The sequence below is a fragment of the Ammospiza caudacuta genome, chromosome 2 (genome assembly GCF_027887145.1).
Source record: "Ammospiza caudacuta isolate bAmmCau1 chromosome 2, bAmmCau1.pri, whole genome shotgun sequence".
NCBI classification, from domain to species: Eukaryota; Metazoa; Chordata; class Aves; order Passeriformes; family Passerellidae; genus Ammospiza; species Ammospiza caudacuta.
The window spans coordinates 106,542,651-106,565,166 of record NC_080594.1 but is presented as its reverse complement, the minus strand read 5'-3'; the positions used below and the strand labels follow the sequence as shown (position 1 = coordinate 106,565,166).

Genomic DNA, 22,516 nt, shown 5'->3' with positions numbered 1-22,516 from the left:
TGAGGCCAACTGTATGAGGTTCAGTAAGGGAAACTGTCAGGTCTTTCACCTGTGTCACAACAACCCAAGGCAACACTCCGGACTTGGAGAAAAAAGGATGGAAAGCTGTGTGGTGTAACAGGTCAGCCTGGGGGTGTTGGTCAACAGCGCCTGAGAATGAACCAACATGCATCCAGGGGGCCAGGAAGGCCAATGGATCCTGGCCTGGGTCAGCAACAGTGTGGCAGCAGGACCAAGGCAGGGATTGTCCCCCTGTACTCAGCACTGGTGAGGCCACACCTTAAATCCTGTGCCCAGTTCTGGGGCTCTCACTACAGGAAGGACATTGAGGGGCTGGAGTGAGTCCAAGAAGGTCAATGGACACTGTTTAGTGGTGAACTTAACAGTGCTGAGTTAAAGATTGGACTTAGTGATCCTGTCTTTTCCAAATTAAACAATTTTATGATTCTGTGATTCTAAAATCCCTGCTGCCATACCACTTCTTTCTTCCCAAATTTTCAAACAGATAATGCAGCAGGTTCACCTGAGCAGGTCCAGCAGGTTGGTGAAAGATATGGGCTGTATTGAACCATGAGAGAAAAATGCTTAGAGGAGGCCAAAGACTTGAAGACAAACCTTAAGTCCCTTTGGATCATTATTGTTACTCAACTTAGGAAAACCATCTTTCTCCTTCCTTCCCCCCAAGAGTGCTTGTGTGTGCTGAGGTGCTGATTTGGAGACACTGGTGAGGAATGGAGGAAACAGCAAAGTTTGAATAAATAGGGCTCTGCTTCTCAGTGTTGCTGGTTGCTGTCACCATTGCTGACAAGCCTGGCCCTGACCTGATGAATTACAATGATCCCTAGAATTACAAGGGTCAGAGGAATATCCAGATTTGTGCTTTCCTACAGAAACTAGGTAAAAACCACAATTTCTTAAATGTCTTATTGCACAGACAGGTAGCAAATGTACACAGACACAAAATCAAATAAAACCAATAAACTCCTCTGCCCTGTGAAGCACAGAGTGTCCTCCTCCTCCCTCTTTCCATGACAGACACGTGTCCCTGGAGCTGGGGTATGGTTTACCAGCCCTCTGGCCTTCACAACGTTCTCAGCACTTGTTGTATGCTCCCTGCATGCACATCCATATGCTCATCCTCTGTTTTTATTGCTGAAGGTTATCGAGGGCAAATGAAGGCCTCCAATGCCACTTTCTATGGCCAATTTAGAGCTCAGTTCATGCTGGAGATAATCTCCTGTGAGGTCACCCACCTCTTCTAAATGTCATGCACGCATGTGATCTGAAGGCCTTCACAGTCTGTCCCCATGCCTGAATGACATCCCAGTGACTCAGCCACTAATACCTCTGAATGAGGCCACCCCTTAACTCCCTGCTATGGCTGTTTCTACAATAAAATGTTACTGAGCATCCTCACAGTAAGGGCAAACAGGTGGGGCAGTGTGAGGGGTAAGAGCTCTGTAGAGATTAGGAAAATGATACTGGACGGCACCACAGAGTTGAGAAAATTCACTTGACATCAAATTCATATAGTCATGACTCAAATGGGACGTGTGGGATCTTCCCTTGCCTTTGAGAGGAGAGGAACGTGCTCTGCGTATGCCACACATCCAGCCAGGCAGCTGAAATCAGTTGTTCTCACCTAAACCCAAAGGCCAGGTCAGCTGCAGGTGAAGCTCTGCTGCTGTGCACCATGGATTTACCACCAGCCTCCACCTGGAACAGAGCCCCAGCAGGTCAGGAGTTCTGGAGGAGCCTGATCCAGAAGGACATGAAGTGGGACCACAGCCTCCAAAACCCCTTCCTGCTGCGGTGGAGGCAGGCCAGGAACTCTCCTCTCCTTCCCTCCCCTTCCCTTCAGCAAGACCCAGGCTCTGGTAGCTCTGCCAGCTCTGCTACCCTCTCCTGGGATGGTACCATCTAGCCTGCTTGGTTGGGGCTTCCTGCCCTGCTGTCCTTCAGGGAGCTCCTCACACCTCTCAGGGAAAAGCCCAGTGCCAGGATTTCCAGTCCTTTCCCACAAAGCTGGGACTGTCTCATCCCTCCGTGAGCTTTAGTGTGGCTGTGACTTCCTCTGTGAGGTCATTCTGTCCTGCTGGAGCAGAAGTGAACCAGCATCATGGGGAAGTGGTTTTGCATTGCAGGATTTCAGGAAACACAATCTATGTCAGTGTGGAGACAATTCCTCCAGAATTTGTCTCATTGTACCCCAGCAGTCTCACTGCTGTTGCATTGTCTGGCAAACCTTTACCAAGAGCAGCTTCCAGTTCTTCAAGGGGGGTCTCTGTGCTGCACCTCTTTCAGCTTGGTATGGAACAGCATGAATCAGAAGCAGATGGCTGTTGTTAGTCTTGCTTGTTGGTTTTTTTTGGCTTAGTGATATTTTGCACACCTTGTTCCCTCTCAAGAAAAGGGAGAAGAAAGTGACATCTGGATATACAAATTACTAATATCCAGAGCAAGAAATACTTCTCCTCTACCAATCTAAAAAAGAAAATTACCTGTTTTATTCATCTTTATGACATGTAGGAGAAATAACAAGAAAAAACTAGCTCTGACATCAGTGATGGTGGAGTTAATTTCCACACTATTGCATTCAGTTGTCAAAAATACATTTTTATGGATCTGTCTCAGCAGAAGTTCTCAAGTCATGACATCTCTGGGAAGCAGCTTTATAAGGAGCAGTGATGTTGGGCACTGGCCTTCCAATGGCTCCTCCTGTGAAGAGAGGCTGTGCTTTCAGGCAGACACTTTGCATGCCCTCTGTCCTGTACATTTTCAGCTTGCTGACATGCTTTATAAATTTTGCAAACAGCAATTATGATGTCTCCTAAGCACCACACACTAGCATGCATCCCAGGCTTTCTCCTATTTAAAGCTTTTGTTTTTCAGTAAAGCACCTCTATTTAGAAAATCACTTGTGTGAATCACCAAAGCCTGAGGACTTTGTGACTGAACACTTATTAGAAGCAGAAGATCCTTAAGTACAGCCCTCAGAGAGGTTCAAAATGCCATCTAATCCATCTCCTTGCCTCCAGGCAGATTTGTAAGGAATATATTTTTTGCAGCACATTTTAGAGATGATGCCATGCACGATGGTAACCTCACAACCTCCCTAGGCAACTTGTCCTAGCCTTTTGTTATCTTTACTTTTAGAAATTCTTACCTGATTTAAAGCTGTTATTATTGGCCTGCATATGCAAATTGGAAAATTATGACAACCATATCAATTTCCCTCCCTGAGGTGAGACAGCAAACCCTGTATTTCCCAAGGCATGACTGATCTACGTGCAAGGGGGGACCTTGGTCTCTTGTGATTTTTCTAGGTCAGATGACAAAAAAAAAGGAAAGTGAGCTGGTTCTTGCTGAACCCAAGCAAGAAGGCTCACACTCAGAAGAGCTAGTGGTTCCCAGTCCAGAGAAGGATGGAGAGAAGGCTCCACCTTCTCTAATGCCACTAGAGAACAGATCAAAACCAAAACAAGGAAAAAAGGAAGAGGATAGATGACCAAAGTTTAGAAGTCAAACCCCAAACCACTTCACCATGCAGAAAGTGCAGCTCAGAACACATTTTTTTACCTTCACAAGTGAGGAGCCCAAACGAGTGTGCAGTGATTGGTGTAATTAGAAATTATGCTGAAAAGAGTCAAGGCACAAAGTTGGATTATACCTTCCCCAGCGATTCTCCTGGTTGGAATTTTTGGTCATGATGAAGTGAAAGGTAGGTATAAGTAATACTGATAGAGATAATTTCATGTCTGAATAGTCTTAGGAAGCTGAGACCAGTAGCTGAGTTGAAGCTTTGCTGGAGCTACAGCTTCCCACCTATAGTGTAGGGGATGTAGAAGGACTAAAGTTGTTTTGGAGAACATGAAGCCTTTTTTATTCCTAATACAAATTTTCACTACTAATAACAATCACAAGAAAATCCTTTTCTCCTCCCTCCATCCACATTTTTTAAATGAGAAAGTAATTCTAATTTCCTGGCGTACCATTATCACCCAACATATTAAACCCACCCAAAAGGATAAGCAGAAAGAAGAGGTCTATTTTCATCACTGAACACATAAGCTTTTAAAAATAACATGCTGAGGTGGGCCAAGGGGAGAAGAACTTTACCTCCCATCCCTGCACATTCATCCCATAGTGATGCCTGCTTTTATGGCAGTGCAGGCTGCCCCAGGAAGCCAAGGTTAAATAGCTGAACGTTGAATAGCCTGGCTCCCCTTGGAGATAGCATTTGTGACCTTTAGAACACTGTCCAAACCAGAAGCTGGTAAATATTTGTTTCTAAGAGAAAACCAAACAATTAAGAGCAAAAGGATTTATTGACTGCAGTGCCTTACAGTAGTGGCCTCATGGGAGGGCAGTCTCCAGCACCTTCTGAGTGTTTCAGAAGTGCCCCTTGCACTGTCCTGAGCAAATCCAACAGTTTGGTGTCACCTTGATGACAGAATCACAGCATTTTAGTGAGTAGGAAGGACACTGCCATGAGGAGCAGTGGCCATTAGGATTGTTTAGCTGCCTGATGGGACCTTGGCTTCTCACTGCTCTTTCTGCCTTTGAAAGTGACCTGAATACTTTTGTTTCTGATGCTTAGCTATGCCTATTTATCCTCTTGTTTGTCTTTTCAGTTGAGAATTTCAGTACATGGGAAACCACAGATAGCCTATAGGAAGTTAAGTTCTCTGCAATGATTTTTTTTTTTCTGGACTTATGGCAATGTGTTGCCGTTCCAGAAGCTGCAGAAATTCAGTATTTTCTCCAATAACTCTTTTCTGAAAACAAGAGGAAGATCAGGAGAATGCCTGATCTGACAGGCAGGGGAAAAAAATCCACCTTTTAAAATTAATTATTGTTATTAAAAATTTAATTAAACATTTCCAGAAGTTGAAGCAGTAGGAAACAATATTGCTTCTGGAGTAACCCAGGTGAGATCAGCAGGGCACCCCCATAACACTGGTGCCTGAGGACTCTGCTCCCTAAAGCATCAGTGCAGGCTGCAGAATGGGAACATCCCAGCAGAGATTATTGCTGCCCTTCCCCACCCTTGCTCACTCCTTACAAGCCACTGACAATCTCTACACAGCAAGAGTTAACCCATTAAAAATAAAGTGCTGTAGGCAGAAACTCACCAGACTCTCTTCTCTGGGAGATAAGGGCTCAGTTGTAAAGGGTCTGATCTTTAAAATGACCTTTATTCTAACAGGACCATTGGGAGTTGATTATACCCTGCATATCAGGTGAGAAAGACAGCATATAATTGAAATAATAATTGAAAAATTAAGCTGAGAGAGCCTCCCAAGCTTCTCTGTGCTAAGAAAGTTATGTTTCTGCTTCTGCTTGTTCCAGAGTTGATGGCAAAATTTCTATTGGCTTTGAAGGAACCAAAACCAATCTCCATTTCCATACAACTCTGGAAACTTTGGACTGAAAAACACTTATTCAACCATAAGGTTCATTTGAAGAAAATTGCAAAATATAGCTCCGTGCAGAAGATCTGTTAGACTTCTGAGAGCAATTTTATATCATCAAAGGCAAATAACCTGCTTGGGGAAAAAGAGACAGGTGATTGTATGGTGACTGCTTTCATATTATGTTTCTACTTTCAACTTACAGCCTATAAACCACAGTCAGGAGTAGCAGAAATATCAGGGTGTGCAGTTTGTGTGCACAGACTGTTTATTTTATATGTACAGCTGGTGTGTGTCAAAAGTGAGTGCATATGGCTATTTCAAGGTATGTCCTGAATTTGAGTGTTTTCTTCCCAGAAAATGCAATCTTCAAACCCTGGAAATTATGTTATGGTGCTGCTGTTGGGAAGTATGGGAGAATTTACCTAATACAATCCAATTTTTTTTAGAAGTTTTGACTTAGCTGCTGTAATGAAGTGCTATACCAGCAGTGCATAGTATCTGCCTGCATAATGATGGGCTGAAAGTCTGCCTCCAGTCTAATTTGTGAAGTTAATATTTTAACTTTTCTTTTGGTAGTTTTTGTTTTTGTTTCATTTTGTTTTGGTTTCTTTTTTTTTTTGTCAGTGCTGTAGGCATATTCATATGTTACTGTGAGCTAAATGAAGGTGCAGGCAGAGAGATTCTCTACTGCTCTACATGTATAAACCTAATCACCTTTTGAAATCAGGTTTCTTCTGACCGCATTTGTCATTTTCACAGTGCAAATTCAGGAGATTTTCTTTGTGGTAACTTGTTTGTTGGACCATGGTTCAGCAAAGAGGAAAACTGGCAGAGGATGAAGGTAGGGAAACCATAGTTAGACCCTTTCAATTTGGTCAAGCTGGCCTAAATCACTGTATTAATGTCCTTGATTGACCTCCAGAAAATATTAACTATGTCATTACTTGTAATTTTAAAAAAAATTGAGGCATATACAATAATTTTTTATTCTCTTCCTCCTTTCAATGCTGGGATATGGAACTGACACGATTGTGTGGTAGTTCCATTTAACCACATTTCTCACTGAACCTCAGCTCTCATTAGCATCCTCCCCTTGGACATGGCTCTGTTGGGATCAGAGGAGGTTCCTTGACACCAGTGCTGCTTTCTTAAATGAAAGAGCAAGGTGCAGCTGTACTGGGTTTTTGTGTGTGAGGACTAAGAATTTTCTGTCAGAACCTGGCATCCTGCTGAGCTGTATTCCCCACCCTCAGCCCCCAAGGCTGCTCTCTCTTTACTGCAGGAGGGGTTTTGCCAGCCCACCCCTCTGGCTGACCCCATTCCTGGGGAGGGTGTGTGCCTGCCCCGGGGGCACTGCTGCAGTCCTGATTTACAGTGTCAGACATTCTGCTGAGATTCTGCTGAGAGATCCCCCCTGGTTCTGCTGAGAGATACCCCCTGCCCTGAAGCCACCTGGATGTCCAATGGGCAGGTGAGTCTTGGCAGAATAGGAAGGTTACTCTCAGACATTTCAAAACTTGTGTTGCTCTCAGACATTTCAAAATTTGTGTTTCCTCCCAAAGAGTTTCAGGTCCATCTGTTGTCTTCACCTGCTTTTTCTTCACTTGTCTGTGGTTTCCTTTCTTGGGTGTGACAGAAGAACTAACACACAGCAATGATTTTCCCACTTCAGGCAAAGTGCAAAGGTCCCCCTGGGCACTCAGCTGCTGTACCAGGGAGATGCTGCTGCACTGCTGCACACTGCTGGGCTCAGGGCAGGAGTGGTCACTCCATTCAAGAGTCACTTATGTCAATCCTTATCCTAGACAGATGAGACCAAAATAAACTTGCTGAATATAGAACAGCCTTTCAAGCTGTTTTGGGCATACTGTGTGTTTTTTCTGTGCAGGCAAGACATACTGTGTGGGGTTTTTTTGCACTTCCATGAGGAGTCAGTATTTGCATTGTTCCTGTCATAAGAACTCCAAATTAAAATTAATAAAAGTGAGCTCATAGTACATTAGTGTCACAGACATCTTTTGTGAAAAATCCTTTCTTTAGGATTTTTCCCTCTTCTGGGAAGCTGAGAACCCAGAAAGAGAATGTAAACACTGGTTATCTACTGCTGTGAAATGCAACAGGTGCACCTGTGATTGGCCCATGTTCCATGTCTACAATTAAGGGCCAATCAGGGGCCAAGCTCTCTCTGGGACAGATCAGAGAGAGAGCTCCTTTGTTGATTCATTCCTTTTTTTCTAATTCCTTTTTTTCTATTCTTAGCATAGCAGCTTCTGAACTTTTGTCTCTATTCCTTTTAGTATAGTCTTAATGTAATATATATCTTAAAATAATAAATCCAGCCTTCTGATCATGAAGTCAAGATTCTCGTCTCTCTCTTCACCCCTGAGAAGCCCCTGCAAGCCTGGCAACACATTAGTTCTCGGAGAGGTCCTTGGAGATGAAGGTTTTGGCTCACTGCTATCCACAGTTTATGTGCATGCCCAGCTGGCATCCAGATCATACCAGGAAAGAGGGGAGATGACTGAAATCCTGCATGGTCTGCAGGGACTCTGGCCTGGGGAAGAAAATTTGGCATACACAGTTTTGGTAACTACCCTAGGAATTTCTTTCAGGAGTGGAATTTAGACACCATGTCTGGTGGAGGGAGTTGTCTCTCTCCCTTTTTGGTGAGCAGGGCCACCAGTACCTTGTGCCACTATGGATTGGCTCTGAGATCAGCCTGACAAGTGATCAGAGAGGCTTGCTAGTCACACATCAGTCAGTAACTCCTGAAGATCAGGGGGGTAAATGACACACATTCCATCAATGCCTTTGTCACACTCCAGTATGGCTTTATTCAGTCAGAATCATTGAGGGAAAAAAGCTCTCCAGACACCTGGGGGTTTGTCATCCATCCTTCATCCTTTGGCATGTGCAATTAATTCCAGCTGCACTTCACACATGGGTGCTCTCCCACTCTCAAAACTTGTGAATAAATGAAAAAGGATCAGCATGTGCAGGCGCAATCCCAAGGATAAGCTTGATACTTACAGGACATGGAGGGACCAAGTCCAGCTCAGTGAGTGGTGTGGTGGTGCTGCTGACAGTGATCACAGCAGTGATGACAATACTGTACAGACTCCAGGAAGACTTCCAGTGATCAGCTGACATCAGGATCTCATTGTCCCATGCAGTAAGAGCAGCTGACTGCACTGTAACCTTTACTTTGCTCACCAACAGTCCATGTCTTGGAGAACATTTGCATGAATGTGAATTAGGAAATCAAAGAGGATGGTAGAGCTGAATCCTAACAGCTTTTGTGAAAAGCACCTTGGCTTCAGAGACACGCAGCTTTTCTTCAACACTGCAGCTTTACTTGATCTCTGTGGTGTCCCAATACAGGAGAATGTCAATTTTCTCCTCTGTGGTCTCAGAGCACTGGTTGTACCTTACATCTCTATCCTTATAAAAACTCATCCTCCTTCTAATTACAGGTAAATGCATTCAAAGATGAGTGAACTGTGGGAGGCCAGTCCCCACGTCCTCATCCTTCTCTTAGACCTGAGGTGTGTTTCCCAGCTGTAGGGCTTTTGTGCTGGATGCATGGATCACCATGGAATCAGGCCAGGGTGGGCTGGGCATGTGCAGGGAGTGCTGGCTGCTCTGTCCAGCCAGGGCAAAGGCAGAGCCCAGCTCTCCTGCCAGGAGTGCTCACACAGCCCAGGCTGCAGCTGCTGCCACTACATGTACCCAAGCAGACAAGGGCTGGGAACACGGTTCAACCAGCCCCGAGGTCTTTGGGAGGCAGGAATGCCACACTGGGGTCAGAAATGGTCCTTTTATAGCAGGAGGGATTCCATATGTGCAGAAGGGACCCATGAGCAGAGCAGCTTCAGCTAGGGCTGTGCATACCCATGGTGTGCAAGGTCAGCAGCCAGAGGTGTCTGTGAGCACCCCTGAGCTGGGTGCAGAAGGAAGATGCCCCTGGGCAGGGGTTGCAACAACAGGTCCCCAACAACAGCCCAGACAGCCCTGCTTGCCCAGGGTGAAAGTCAGGGCTCAATGCAGAGCATTTCTGGTGCCACCTGGCCATGACAGGAACAGATGAACCCCAAGCAGCCCTCCACCCTCAGCTGAGAGATGCTGTGAAAGCTATTAGTGCATCTGCTCTGAAATGGGCTCATTAAAATACACATTCTCTTTCATTATCCTGTGTCTGCAGTGCCTGACTCATCCCACTGCAGTTGCTCTGGAGTGGGAACCCAAGTTTAAAATTTTCCAACTTGTTTTTTATTCACCAAGGAAGCTCATGTCTAACCCACTGAGATGGCAGTGGAAACTTGAACAGCTTCTGTCTTCATGGGAGGCAAACAAAACCTGAAAAAACAGAGAGAGGAAATAAATGAGGCATTGTCTGATTGAAAGTCTGGTATTTCATGTTGCCTTTCACAATCTGACACAGGATGCTTTCTTGCTATGCTGGAGTGCCCCAGCTGGGACAGGGCCACTCCCAGCCCAGGTGTGCCAGCGTTATTCCTCCTTTCCTCCTCTTTTTCCAGAGCACAAAGGAGTGCCACACAGCCATGGCCCAGCAGCCATGGTCCTGCAGCAAGCCCTGCCTGGATCCCTGCTCCGGCTGCTGACCCTACCAAGCCTCTCTTCTCCCCACGAGCAGACAGAGCCCTGCACTCAGAGCTTTGGCTGTCCCCAGATCCCTCTGGGGTGGCACAGGCATGGACACAGGGTGCTGAGGGCTTGCAGAACTTCTCTACCAGGCTGGGGGAGGCTCTGCCTGGTGCTGCTCCTCAGCACAGGCACAGTGGGCACAGGGCACCACTGGGACACTGCTTAAAGCCACAGGCAGCCCCAGCCTCCCCCTGCCCCAATGGAACCCTCACAGCTAAGCCCACCTCGTGCAAGCTGGCACCTTCTCTTTTGCTTTTGTACCAGACATAATTCACCAGACACTGCTTTTAGCTGCAAGAAAATTCCTCCCTCTTACTGTTTTGCTCTTAAGAGCTGCTTTCCTGGGCTAAACATCCTTTGCTTTAAATAGATGTGCTGACCCAAATACTACTGTGAATGATTATTCAAGGATGAAGAACAGACTGTAGTCCAATGATTTTTGCAAGACAACTTAAATCAATATGATCTTTCTGATTAGCACTTCTAGGAAACCTGTATGGCTACACTCATTACTTGGCTCATTTTGCTGTTATTTGTTCATTTTTACATTATGAAGCATCTGAAATATTTACTCTGTTGTCCTCTGGACTGCATTGATTTCTTTTGGAACAAAATGTAGCCTGGTAATCCTCTGCTGTGGAATTTTAAAACAAATATTTTACAGTAAGGCACTTGTTAGTAATGAGCTTAGTATCACTTGTACAACTCTTTCTATAATCTTTACCCTTAAAAATAATGGGCAACATTTAAAATAATGATTCAATTGTTTATTAACCAATGGCCTACTTGCAATATTAAACTGAACATGGCATTGCAACTTGGGCCATTTTTCAATTTTGTATAGCAAAAAACCTTTGCATGTGTGGAAGCCAGCATTTTTCACAGCACACATCTGAATGTTTTTGTTATTTCAGGCTGCCTACTGTAATAGAGCAATAACTTCAACAGAAAATATGCTGAAAGCCTGAAATCTAAATCTAATTTAAAGTCTAAATGATGCACATGATTAAAAATGTATTATCTATTCCCAACAAATCAGCATCATTGAAACACTAATATTTCCCTAATTTTAAGCATCATCTAGTGAGTCAAACATTAGATCTCATCTTCCAAATTATGCCCAAGGAAAATAAGATCCTGGTTTCACTGCATCCCACTTAGTGCTAGGTCTGGTGCTGAGATTTGTAAGTCAGCTGTTTAGTCACCATCTGTTCTCTCACTAATGGACATTAAATATTCTTCCAAAGGTGCTGCAGACCTGAGCTTCTGCATGAAGATAATTTGTTTGTTGACAATGGAGGGTCTTGGCTGAGCAGGCTCCCTAGTTAGACAAGGCTAACTGCCTGGAAGTGAAGCAGGGAAAAACCTCATTTTGATAATGATAATTTTTTTATCACTCCAGAGCAAGGAACTGGAAAGGATGAGGTTTTATTTCAATTATAAGCCAAAGGATAAAAAAATCTCCAGGCAAATAAACAGCTTTATAAGGATCATGATTGTTACTACTTCCATTAGCTGACTTGCCATGAAGATGAAGTAGGTCTGAGAGAGAATAGCACAGCAAGTCTGCATACAATTATGGGACCTGCTTACCTGGCACTGGTGTTAAATCAGTTAAATCAGCTCCAGAAGCTGACCTGTATAAACAGCCACCCACAGCTGGAATTCATTTGGAAAGGTGTAGGATTGATGGGGGGTAGGACGGTCAGGAGGAACGGAGACGAGAGATCTCTGCAGCCAGGGCTGGAACTTGGGGTTTGTTGCAAAGGGCCTGGGTGCAGGGCCCTGCTGGGATTTGGGGTTCATTGCAAAGGGCCTGGGTGCAGGGCCCTGCTGGGATTTGGGGTTCATTGCAAAGGGCCTGGGTGCAGGGCCCTGCTGGGATTTGGGGTTCATTGCAAAGGGCCTGGGTGCAGGGCTGGGAGCTGCCAGCCACAGCTCAGGCCCAAGAGAAGAGAGGGGGAGAGAGGATGAGAGGGTAAGAGCATAAAAGGCAAGAGGTAAGAGACAAGAGGTAAGAGCTAAGAGGTAAGACAGCGAAGTTCCCGTTACAATACAATAAATCATCGTCTGTGTTGAATATTCTGATTCTCACTTAACCAATGTAGTACAATATACAAATCCTATACCATTTCTATACAACTTATAAGAATCACTAAATTACCATACTATGCTACATTTTAAACCCTAAAAACTACTCTTTGGACCTCTTCTGCCAAGCTGGCAGGGTCTGCTCAGACTCTTGGACCTGTCTGCAAGCAGAGGGTCTTGTTTCATCAAAAGGGGATTACCTTCAGCCGGCCACACCGTTGTTTTCCCGTTGTTCAGTAACTAAGGGATCTCAAAACTTGCTTTCATTTCAATCTCGCTTATAGTTTCTATATTCTCAAAATATTTTGCCAGGCAATCATATTTATAAGGCTTTCCTGTTTCATCTTCCCCAACCGAAATGAAGTGATGCACACCTGGTGGGGTTAACATGGAGTCACTCTGGCCACAGGCAGGGACGTTCAGGCCTCGTTTGGCCTCTGAAATTACAGATCTTGTGGCTGGAGCTGTGCTGGCACTTTACACATTCCAGCCAAACTGGTGCAAGAACAGGCAGTGCCTTGCTGGGGGTGAGGAAAAGGCACATTGCCTTGGACTGGCGTGCATCACCTGGGAGGCAGGAGTGTCACATGGGGGTCAGAAATATTCCTTGGCTGCTGCTGGCAATACCCTCAGTTGGCCAAGCCATACATTTGACCTCTTTCTGGTCAAATCTGGATGCAGGGGAAATGGATTGATTTATGTGTCCTCAGCCCTCAGGTACTCCATGGTACCAGCACATGTGGCCCTTCATCAGTGCCCTGGGGCTGCTGGCCCTGGCCCCACAGCAGAGCAGCGCTGCTCTGTGCCCAGGATCCCTCCTGGTGCTGCACCCCAGGCACCCAGCCAGCCATGCTCAGCTCTGCTGGGCTACATCTGCTGGGGCGCCACAGTGAGGGAGGCTGGCAGCCTGGCCTGGGCCACAGAGGCCTCTCTGCTGCTCTGGTTTTGGGTTTTCCCCATTTCTCCCTGTGCAGCACTTGTGGCTGTGTCAGAGCACTTATGGCAGCACAGGCTAAGGCTGGTGGAGGACAGGAACTGTTGCCTCTCATCTCAGGCTCCAGGGAAATTGTGATGTGCAGTGCCCACCTGCTATTTCAAAACAGCGGAGGTTTATCTGCATCTCATGTTATAGAAATCTGGTACCTGCCAGGGTTTAACAGGGGAAAGCAGCCCCTCTAAGAGTGGGAGCATTTAAGGCCTGGTCCCTTATCACTAGGACTTGTGACTGCCAAGGGTGACAGAGGTACCTGGCCTTTGTTCTCTACTTCCAGAACAGGAGAAGTATCAAAACTGAAGCTTGGAATCACCTGCACAGTTTCACTAACACCTGAAATACCTTAGAGTTGTCCCAGCTTGGACATTGGCAAAACTGCTGGGAAAAAGAAGCAAGCATCCCTTTTCTCCTTCATCCCTACTGCCCACACATGTTGTGTTGCTAGCAAAGGGCAGGATCCTGATTTGTGGTCTATAATGTCATGATGGGAAGTGGATTCAAGCAAGAAATCCATTTTCAGAGCTCTACAGCAACAAAAAGTGATGTTTTTGGAGTCCTTCCCCACAGACAGAGCAGAGCATGTGTAGGTATCAGTCTGTTTAGCAAGACAGTTTAAGCTCACTGGAACAGTCACACAGCATGCACAGCCCCTATTAGGATCCAGTCAGCTCCAAACACTGCTCAGCTACAGGGGTAAGCCAGAATTTAATGACATCACATAAATAAATATAAACAAATACAGTAAAAAGGCTTTACCTTCGGCTTAAGCAAAAAGTGAAATTTTCCAGTCTTGTGGGATCCTTCTCTGCTCCCAAGTCTGCTGGCTCACAGTGCAGCAAAATGATCAGGCATTTATCAACACTGGCAAGGTCTGCAAGTCCTGAGGGTGTTTGATTTGAAAAGAAAGGTGTCTGGAGGAAATTCCTGAACATCTTCACCCAGAGTTACGCAGGGAAAAAAAAAGAAGAAATAAAAGCAAGCTTTAAGAGGTCAGAATGTGTAGCCTGCCCAGAGCTGCTATTCCTGGTAGAAATTAGACCCTGAAGTGCCCAGGTGAAAATCAGAGATAATCCCTGAATAAGTGCTTCTAATTAGGACAAACTGAGAGTGAGAAAGTTGAGCGAGACAGCGCTGACCCACTCCTGGGGGCTCCGTGTTTGCTCCCAGCTGTTAACTGAGAGCACAATTATGCAAAGCCCTCTCTATAAACAGAATTTGGTTTATTATGGCCGAACTGGGGGAATCTATTTTTGTCCCCACTCTGTGTGAATGTGTTACCCTTGTGATTTCCAGCCAGGTCATTCCAAGTCAGCTGCTTTGGCCATGGCTGTCGCTGGAAGCTCCTCTGGCCCCATTTCTCACCCGCCCGGGGCGGCTCCCAGGCGAGGGGGACAAGGGGATGAGCCTGTGGCTATTCTGGTAGCTGTGAGCCACGGAGGTGTCACGTGAAGCAAAGAGCCAGAAATGCATGTCAAATCGGACCAGTGACTAATCACGGTATTTTGGTTGTCTTAGTGGCTGCCGGGGAAAGATTTATGGGCTCAGAAAATGTTCCTGTAATAATCCCTGGGTGCTGATTTGATCTTCGGCCGAGGCTTCCCAGGGCCGTGCGGAAAGGGGACGGAAAGGGGACGGAAAGGAGCTGCTGTCCTGGGCTGGTGACGTCTCAACTGATCAGAGTTCAAAATACAAACAAGAGGAGCAAAGTCGGTGCTCTCTTCTCATCTGTGTGTGCTCAGAGCCACGTGCTGGCAGGCAGAGAGGATCCCTTGGATCTGACTGTGGAGCAGGAAGGGTTGGGGCTGACGGCCGAACAGACGCGGAGAGCCATTGATTGGGACCGTCATCGAGCTCCCTCATCTGTCACCTGATGGCCAGCCAAGCAAGTGCTGGGCACAACCGTGGACCCTTCATCCTTGTGCAACGTGTGGAGGCAAGAAAAGTAAGCATCCTACAGCTGATACACATTCAGCTATTTTCTCTATAAAGGAATGAATTGAATTCACTACAAAACTACTAACTGTCCCCCTATGCTAGGCAAGAGACTGACTTGGTTTTTTTTGGGTTGGGCTGGGCTTTTCTCTAACAGCTGGAGGTCTGCTGGGCATTCAAGCAATGGCTGTTGAGTGAGGCAGCTGTTTCAGTATCTAATTGCATTTTAGCTCTAATAGCTCAAGGGAAAAACATTGCATTGTCTGCCATGAGCTACTTCCTGTCCTACTGCAAAGCACACTGCACTGCCGTGCTCGCCCAATACCAGAGCCTGAGATCAGAGGGCTTTCTCTGTGACATCTTGCTGAAAGTGAAAGAAAATGAGTTTCCTGCACACAAGTCCTTGTTGGCATGCTCCAGCGACTACTTCCGAGCCATGTTCAAAAGTTATACCCAGGAGTCTAAAGCCAGTGTCATTCACCTACAAGTTGTCTCACCCACTGGGCTCCAGCACATCCTGGATTTCATTTACACATCCTTGCTGCCCCTTTCCTTTGAAAGCCTGGAGGATACCTTGGAAGCTGCAAGCTACTTGCAAGTGACTGATGCTATCGGCTTGTGCAATCAGTACTTGGTTAAAAATCTTGCCTTGGAAAACTGCTGCTACTCTGCCAACGTGGCCAGGAAGTTCTACCTGCCAGATGCCCTAGCAGCTGCAGAAAAATACATTATCAAAAATGTCTGGAAGCTGCTGGACTTGGATTTGTCAGGACTTCTCGAGCTGAACTTCAGGTCTTTGCTAGCAGTGATTCAATCAGCAGATCTCCCCATGGTGGAAGAATGCCGCCTGTTGAATCTTGTCCTGCTGTGGTTGAAGTGGGATAAATCCAGACTGGATCATGCAAGCTGCCTTTTAGAGCACATAAGATATGGTCTCATCCCAGTGGAAGAGCTGAGAAAAACCTACACCCAGTCAGAAGTGTCCCTCTCAGCAGGTATTAAGTGCATGATCATAAAAGCAATAAATTATCACACATCTGTATACAAACAGCCTGTCCTGCAGGATAAGTCCACCACGCTGAGGAACCAGAAAACTCGGATCATTCTGCTGGGGGGAGGCACAGCAAGCGAGGGGCTCGTCACCGATGTGGTGGCCTTTGATGTTTACAACCACAAATGGAGAACCCTCACCCAGCTGCAGGACAGGGTGCAGAACCACAGCGTGTGCGTGGTGGGGAACTTCCTCTATGTCCTGGGGGGGGAAATACAAACTGGTACCCTGGGTGATGCTAAAGTTGGAAAGACCTTATTGGTTACAAACAAGGTCCATCGGTATGATCCAAGATTTAACACATGGACCCAAATCACGGGCATGCTGGAAAAGAGATGCCAGTTTTCCTGCTGTGTCCTAGGCAAGAATATCTTTGCCATTGGTGGAAGGGGCGAGGACGGGTCGCTGCATTCATCTGTGGAAGTCTATGATATTAGCAGGGATAGATGGACCAAGGCCAGGGAATTGCCATGCAGGATCCATGGTCATGCCAGTGCTGTTTGCAAGAACACCATATACATCTCTGGGGGCAAGTACTTGGCCCCAGCCAGCACCAGCAATGACGTTTATTCTCTGAGCTCACTTGAAGGGCAGTGGGTGAAACGTGCCCCAATGAGCATTGCTCGGTTTGGGCATCAGATGGCAACAATCAGGGGATCCATATTCACCTTTCTGGGATTATATGAACCTTTCTCTGAAATAGAAAGGTATGACCCAGATCAAAACCAATGGACTCGGTTGAAACCCCTGGTCTACGATCGATTCTCCTACGGCCTGGCAGTGGTGGAGGAAACAGCTCTTCTCATTGGGGGAAAGAAGTGGCAAAACTCCCTGGAGGTCTCCACACAAGACGTGGTTGGCTATGACATCGACAACGATGGCTGGGAGGAGATCTGCAAGGCCCCTCTGCCCTGGTGTGGGCTGCAGTGTGCCGTGCTCCAGCTCTCCGAGGTGGCCGAGGAGCAGGACAGTGACAGCCACCAGAAGAAGCTGCCCAGCTGCTGAGCTCCCACGCTGAGGAATGCCCATCCCAGGGCAGTCCTGGAGAAGAAGAAAATTGCAGTGGCTCTGAATGTGAGAGTGGAAGTTTTGCTTGGATAAGCCAAATGCTTGGTGGAAACAGGCAAGAAAATCTGGCTCCAGCACAGGAAACACATCTAGGATTTATAAAGCTGGAAGCTGATCTCACTGAACAAGGATGTAGCAAGTAGCTTGCTTAGAGGTGATGAGTGAGAATTGTAATCCTTGACTTTTGGATAATACCTAGATAGCAATTAGTAGGTGTTGCAAGTGGGATTTTTCAAATATTAAAAAATATAATCCGTCTTTTCTGTTTTCTTAATCAAAGGTAATTTTCCCAGCTGGTAAGTGCTATTGAGTTTTATGCTATGGCTAAGCAAAAGGAAAGAGAGCTGTATAAAGACTAGAAAATTGATGCCTGCAAGAATTAGTAGCAAGTATTGCCAAGGAAAAGGTATTATTTGATATACTACTTACTAGGCAAGAATGTCTTAGCTAACCAGCATGAAATTACTGGACAGAGGCGTGGAATTTTCACTGCGTAGATTCAGTTACAGCTGAAAGTTAAAACAGTGTTTGTTTGATAGAAGCCATTTCTCTCTCAGTGGCATCTGTTCCAGATATTTATTTTGTGCTATTTTAAAGATGCACACTACTGGTGATGTACATTTCTTTTGCGTCCCAGCCCTGTGTTAGCTTAGATGGCAAGAACTGAGTGGATATCCTTATCCTTATCCTTAGCCTCCAAGAAGCTTCTCACAGGAGTAACAGGATGTCACTGACACCTTGGCATTTACCTTGGCACCATTTGCTGTTTTATCACACCTGCTCATAAGGACAAAATGCTTCCTTGCTGTTGAACTGCTGCATGACAGAACCCTGCAGTCAGAAAAGGTTTACTTTCATCAAAGAGTACAAAGGGGAGGGAGGTAACTGAAGGTTTTCAGAAGTCTTTACTCACTGTCTGCCTACATACAAATCAGCAATAGTGTCACTCCCTTCTGGCCACACTGGCAGTGTTTGAAGTCACAAGGGGGCACTTTAAGATACATGGATATGTGAAATGCAGACAAAATGGTCAGATGACATAGAATCAATCTGGTGTGGAGTAAAGTGAATCTTGAGCCATAAATGTTCATTTAAAAGCTAAATTTATTGTACTTCATTTTTACAGTGTTCCCTTTCTAGGCTGAGAGTTAATACAATAAAAATATATATAGAAGAACATTTAATAGTCTTAAAAGAAGGCAGCACAATGGAGAGGACACATGTTCTTTGTCACTAGACTGGCTTAAAAAACTGTAATGTTGAATTTTCACCTTTAAAGCAATCAAGCTAACTTTACTAATGTAAAGTGCAGGCAGAATGGCTGTTGCATAGCAACAGATCTAAGTCTTCTGAACTGCCTTGGTTTTGACAAGGAATCAACTACACAATATGCATATACATCCATCAGATATAAAGAGTTTTTCATATGAATATATTTACTTTTGGTCCAGTAAAACAATAGCAAGAGAATCTAAATGCTTGGAACAATAGCACAATCCATTTCAAGTCAAGCATTTTTAAGAGAAATTTACAAAAACCTCACAAATTTAATATACAAGTCAGTACCCATGCAGTAAATAAATGTCCAGTTTATACAAACAATATTCTTCTAATAGTACAAATCTTACACTGGATCCAGAATTCTATACAAATGTTAATACACGATTTGTCATCCAGACAACTTGAATATAGGATTACTGAAAATGGGCTACAGAAAGGCCACTCTTCTGTACAGTTGTGCAAAATCTGCAGAACATTTGCAATCCAAAAGCAATAACAAGGTAGAAAATGAGGGATAGAAAGAGGAAAAGAAAGTGAAAGGGGGGAAAAGAGAAAAGAAAGAGAGAGAAAGAAAGAGAGAGTGAGAGAAAGAAAGAGGAAAAGAAAGAAAGAAAGAAAGAAAGAAAGAAAGAAAGAAAGAAAGAAAGAAAGAAAGAAAGAAAGAAAGAAAGAAAGAAAGAAAGAAAGAAAGAAAGAAAGAAAGAAAGAGAAAGAAAGAAAGAAAGAAAGAAAGAAAGAAAGAAAGAAAGAAAGAAAGAAAGAAAGAAAGAAAGAAAGAAAGAAAGAAAGAAAGAAAGAAAGAGAGAGAGAGAATATATCCATCCATTCTTTCCTTCATCCCTTCATGGATATAACTGCCAGGAAATATCAGAGTTCATAAAGTTTAAAGTACATTCACTGAGCTGTACAGGCAATAGTCTCAAGTTTGTTAAGAGTACAACTCTATAAAGTAGGCTTTTTCTTTCCACATGAGTATTATTAAATTATGTCATGAGTCCTTACTTACGCAGCAAAATACTGAACAGCAGCAGAAATATTGTGTCATGCTCTTAACATTTCTCAGAACCAAGTTCATAAAAAGTAAACATATGATTTAAGAGTTCCCTCCCACTTTTATTTCAGGCACGTGCCTAACTCTAAGGAGCTACTTCCCCTCATATTCACTGGGTTGTTTTCAGCAGATAACAAATCTCATGGAAGTTTAAAACATTTTTATTGGCCTGTGAACTCAGCAGAGCCCAGAGAAATCCCTTCCCCTTCAAAAGCAAACCAGAAGCTTTTTTACTCCTCGGTTATTTTTCAGGTTTCATGCTCAATTCTGTTCTCATCACACATTATTCCTGCATACAATACAGCCAAATTTCACAGCTCAGAAAACACACAGGAAACTACTTGAAAAATCCTGTTCACTCCTTTTCTATTGTGGGAATCTTCAAAGCATCTCAGATTTGAAGCATTTCATTGGAAACCTGTTCCACTGCTGCTGTTCTGGGCTAAAGAAATGCTGCTACCAATGATGTTGAAAATCTGTATTTTCTCTTTTGCAAAATCTGCACATTATACTGATACCTTCAGTGCAAAAGCTTCATCAATCACAGTACCATGACTTTTTCTTTTCTTTTTTTTTTTTTTTTTTTGTAAATCAACCTAATGCGATTAAGAGACAACACACAATTTGGTCTTAATTATAATACAAACCAGCATCCCTTTGCAATGGTGGTAAACCTAAGCAGCAGGCTTTAAAAAAGCACAAGGAAATAAGACCTAACCTTTTGACACTTAAACTCACATTAGTAATTTCTTTGTCTGCTGATTTTTACCCTTTTATGTGTTTGACAAAACTGAAACACAACAGCTGCATTATACCTTTTCCCTGTTATTTAAGAAAACTCCTAGAGTTTCTCATGAAATATAAAAATTGGTTTTCTCCCACCACCAAAACAGTACCTGCACTCCAAAAATGCAATGCAATACTGGAATTATATAATATAAAATATCATTGTAAAAATGACCTTTGATAACAAAAGCTTTATAGCATGTGGAACTTCCTGCATGAAGGCCACAGTCTTCCAAAAATGCTTTTAAATCCTTTTCTTCAATAGCTAAAGATTATGTTTTTTTTTTTTTAATTCACAGAAGGTAAACACAAGCAGAGCATTGGTAGCATATAAAATATACAAATCCTCATTAAAGAAGTGGTACCGTTGACCATTGAAGGTTTCACACAACTGAGTAACATTAAAATATAATTTACTAGAGCTCTCACATATTGATATAAAAACTACTTTATGCACTTAAGTAAAGGGCTGGGGTGTAGCAAATGGACAGAAAGAGAGACCTTCATACATGTGTTTCTATGTAAGAGTGAGTGTGTGCTAAGGAGCCTATAAGTGCTTCAACCTCAGATGAGGCACTAACAGAGTCCCTCCGGGGGCTGCTTTCATAGGTGTTCATGAAGAGATCAAGGTACATTTGTTTCCATTCTTGAAAGTCTCTAGACGTCAAGGCTGGATTATCCAGAACTTTATCTATAATGGCTACTTCTCCTTCCCTGGCCTGTGAGAGAAAAGGAACAAGCAGAGAGTTAATGCAAGGGATCAGTCAGTGACAACATCAATCATGTGGGTGGAAGCAGGGAATGGAGGGTACAGCTCAAGCCTCAGAGCCCCTGAAAGCACAGGGACTATCTGATCTCTGAGCACTCACACACAGGAGCCTTTCTACAGGGTGTCCCACATTCCCCTGTGGGACTTGGGCTTCCCTTGCCTTGTCCAGAACCCTCAGTGAGAGTTCCTATTCCCCCACTTGCCCCCTTGTTCAGACAAAGCCCTGCCCTGTTTACTGTTAGCTGCTTGCATTTCTCAGGATGGGTTTCACACAGCGAAGTGCCATCTGTTTGCTCTTGATCACATCAGAAATTCTGTGTGGGTGTGTGGGATGCAGACACAGGCACAGCACAGCTACACCTCCTTACAGTCTTGCCATGGGGCACCTGAGCTCTGCACTGCAAAGGTTTGTGCAAGGAGTCCCAGGGAATGAGAGCTCATCTTCACTGCAGATCCACTGCATGCCACGGGCTGCTGGCTGCAACCTCTTCTACCACTGATGTGGCAGAGAGAAGGCAGAAAAAGGGAAAATATAACACAGTTGCTGGTGCCTCATTATGCCCCATGGAGGCAGGGGAAGTGACTGTACCATGAACCCTCTCTGGTGACTGTTCATGGAGCTGAGTGTCACAGTAAGCCTCAGATGTACCCACAGCCACTCGTGGTTGTTGCAAGTGGAGGAAGCTGGATGCCACAGCCAGAATCATTGGAAACACAGCTAACACACACCTATGGTTCCCAGCATTGCTCCCCAGCACAGGAATGGCCTGGCCACCAGCAATCCCCCCTCCAAGCTCCCTGCAAGATGGGTTTCACACTCCTCATGGCTAACTCACATTTTCCATGTCCATGCTATGAGTATGTTAAACCCTTCTGGGTAGCATGGCAACGGGAAATACCAAGCTGTGCATGATGGGACAGATCAGAAGGGTCAGAGACATCTTCCATAAGCAGTGCTTCCATTGCTGTGCAATCAACAGCAAATTAACACTACCTGCTAGAATACTCATTTCCAGAAAGAGAGGGCAAGCTGAGAGCAAGCTGTGGAAAAGAAACCATGGGAACTCCTGGTCACCAGATCTCTGCTTGAGCTGCCATAACTTATTTCTCACAGATTGTGGCTGGTCTCACACCTCTGCACTACCAGCCAAGGCTGCTCATACTCAATGACAGGAGAATGATTTTGTGTTATCACAAGATAGAGAGCACAGGAGTCTTTCATTAATGACTTAGAAGACAGAACATCAGGAGCCAGAAGCAGTTTGGAGGACTGTCTCTGGATATTATTATGTAGGATAAAATTCAAGGAGAGTTCAGAATATCAGTGCCAACAGGCCAGTGGAATTGGCTGCATTCAGGAAGGAGAAATCAAAGTTACTGATGGAAAGAAAGACTAATTGATTGGGAAATA

General features: G+C 44.7%; 2 protein-coding genes across 2 annotated transcripts in view; one reads left to right on the top strand and one right to left on the bottom strand.

Annotated features, from left to right (window-relative positions):
* The first annotated feature begins 14,770 nt into the window (after window positions 1-14,770).
* KLHL34 (kelch like family member 34) lies at window positions 14,771-20,137 on the top strand. The gene has a single exon (XM_058800638.1). The coding sequence runs from the start codon at window positions 15,368-15,370 to the stop codon at window positions 17,153-17,155; it is 1,788 nt and encodes a 595-aa protein (XP_058656621.1). The 5' UTR covers window positions 14,771-15,367; the 3' UTR covers window positions 17,156-20,137.
* The window catches only part of CNKSR2 (connector enhancer of kinase suppressor of Ras 2), a 205,900-nt gene continuing 202,743 nt past the window's right edge, over window positions 19,360-22,516 (bottom strand). Inside the window, exon 22 of the mRNA XM_058800636.1 lies at window positions 19,360-21,055. Coding sequence (XP_058656619.1) covers window positions 20,840-21,055 — 216 coding nt within the window. The 3' untranslated portion in view covers window positions 19,360-20,839. The remainder of the gene's footprint in view (window positions 21,056-22,516) is intronic.

Excerpts from the sequence above, each read along its gene's own strand:
- KLHL34 (XM_058800638.1), top strand. The coding sequence starts at position 15,368 with ATGAGCTACTTCCTGTCCTACTGCAAAGCACACTGCACTGCCGTGCTC.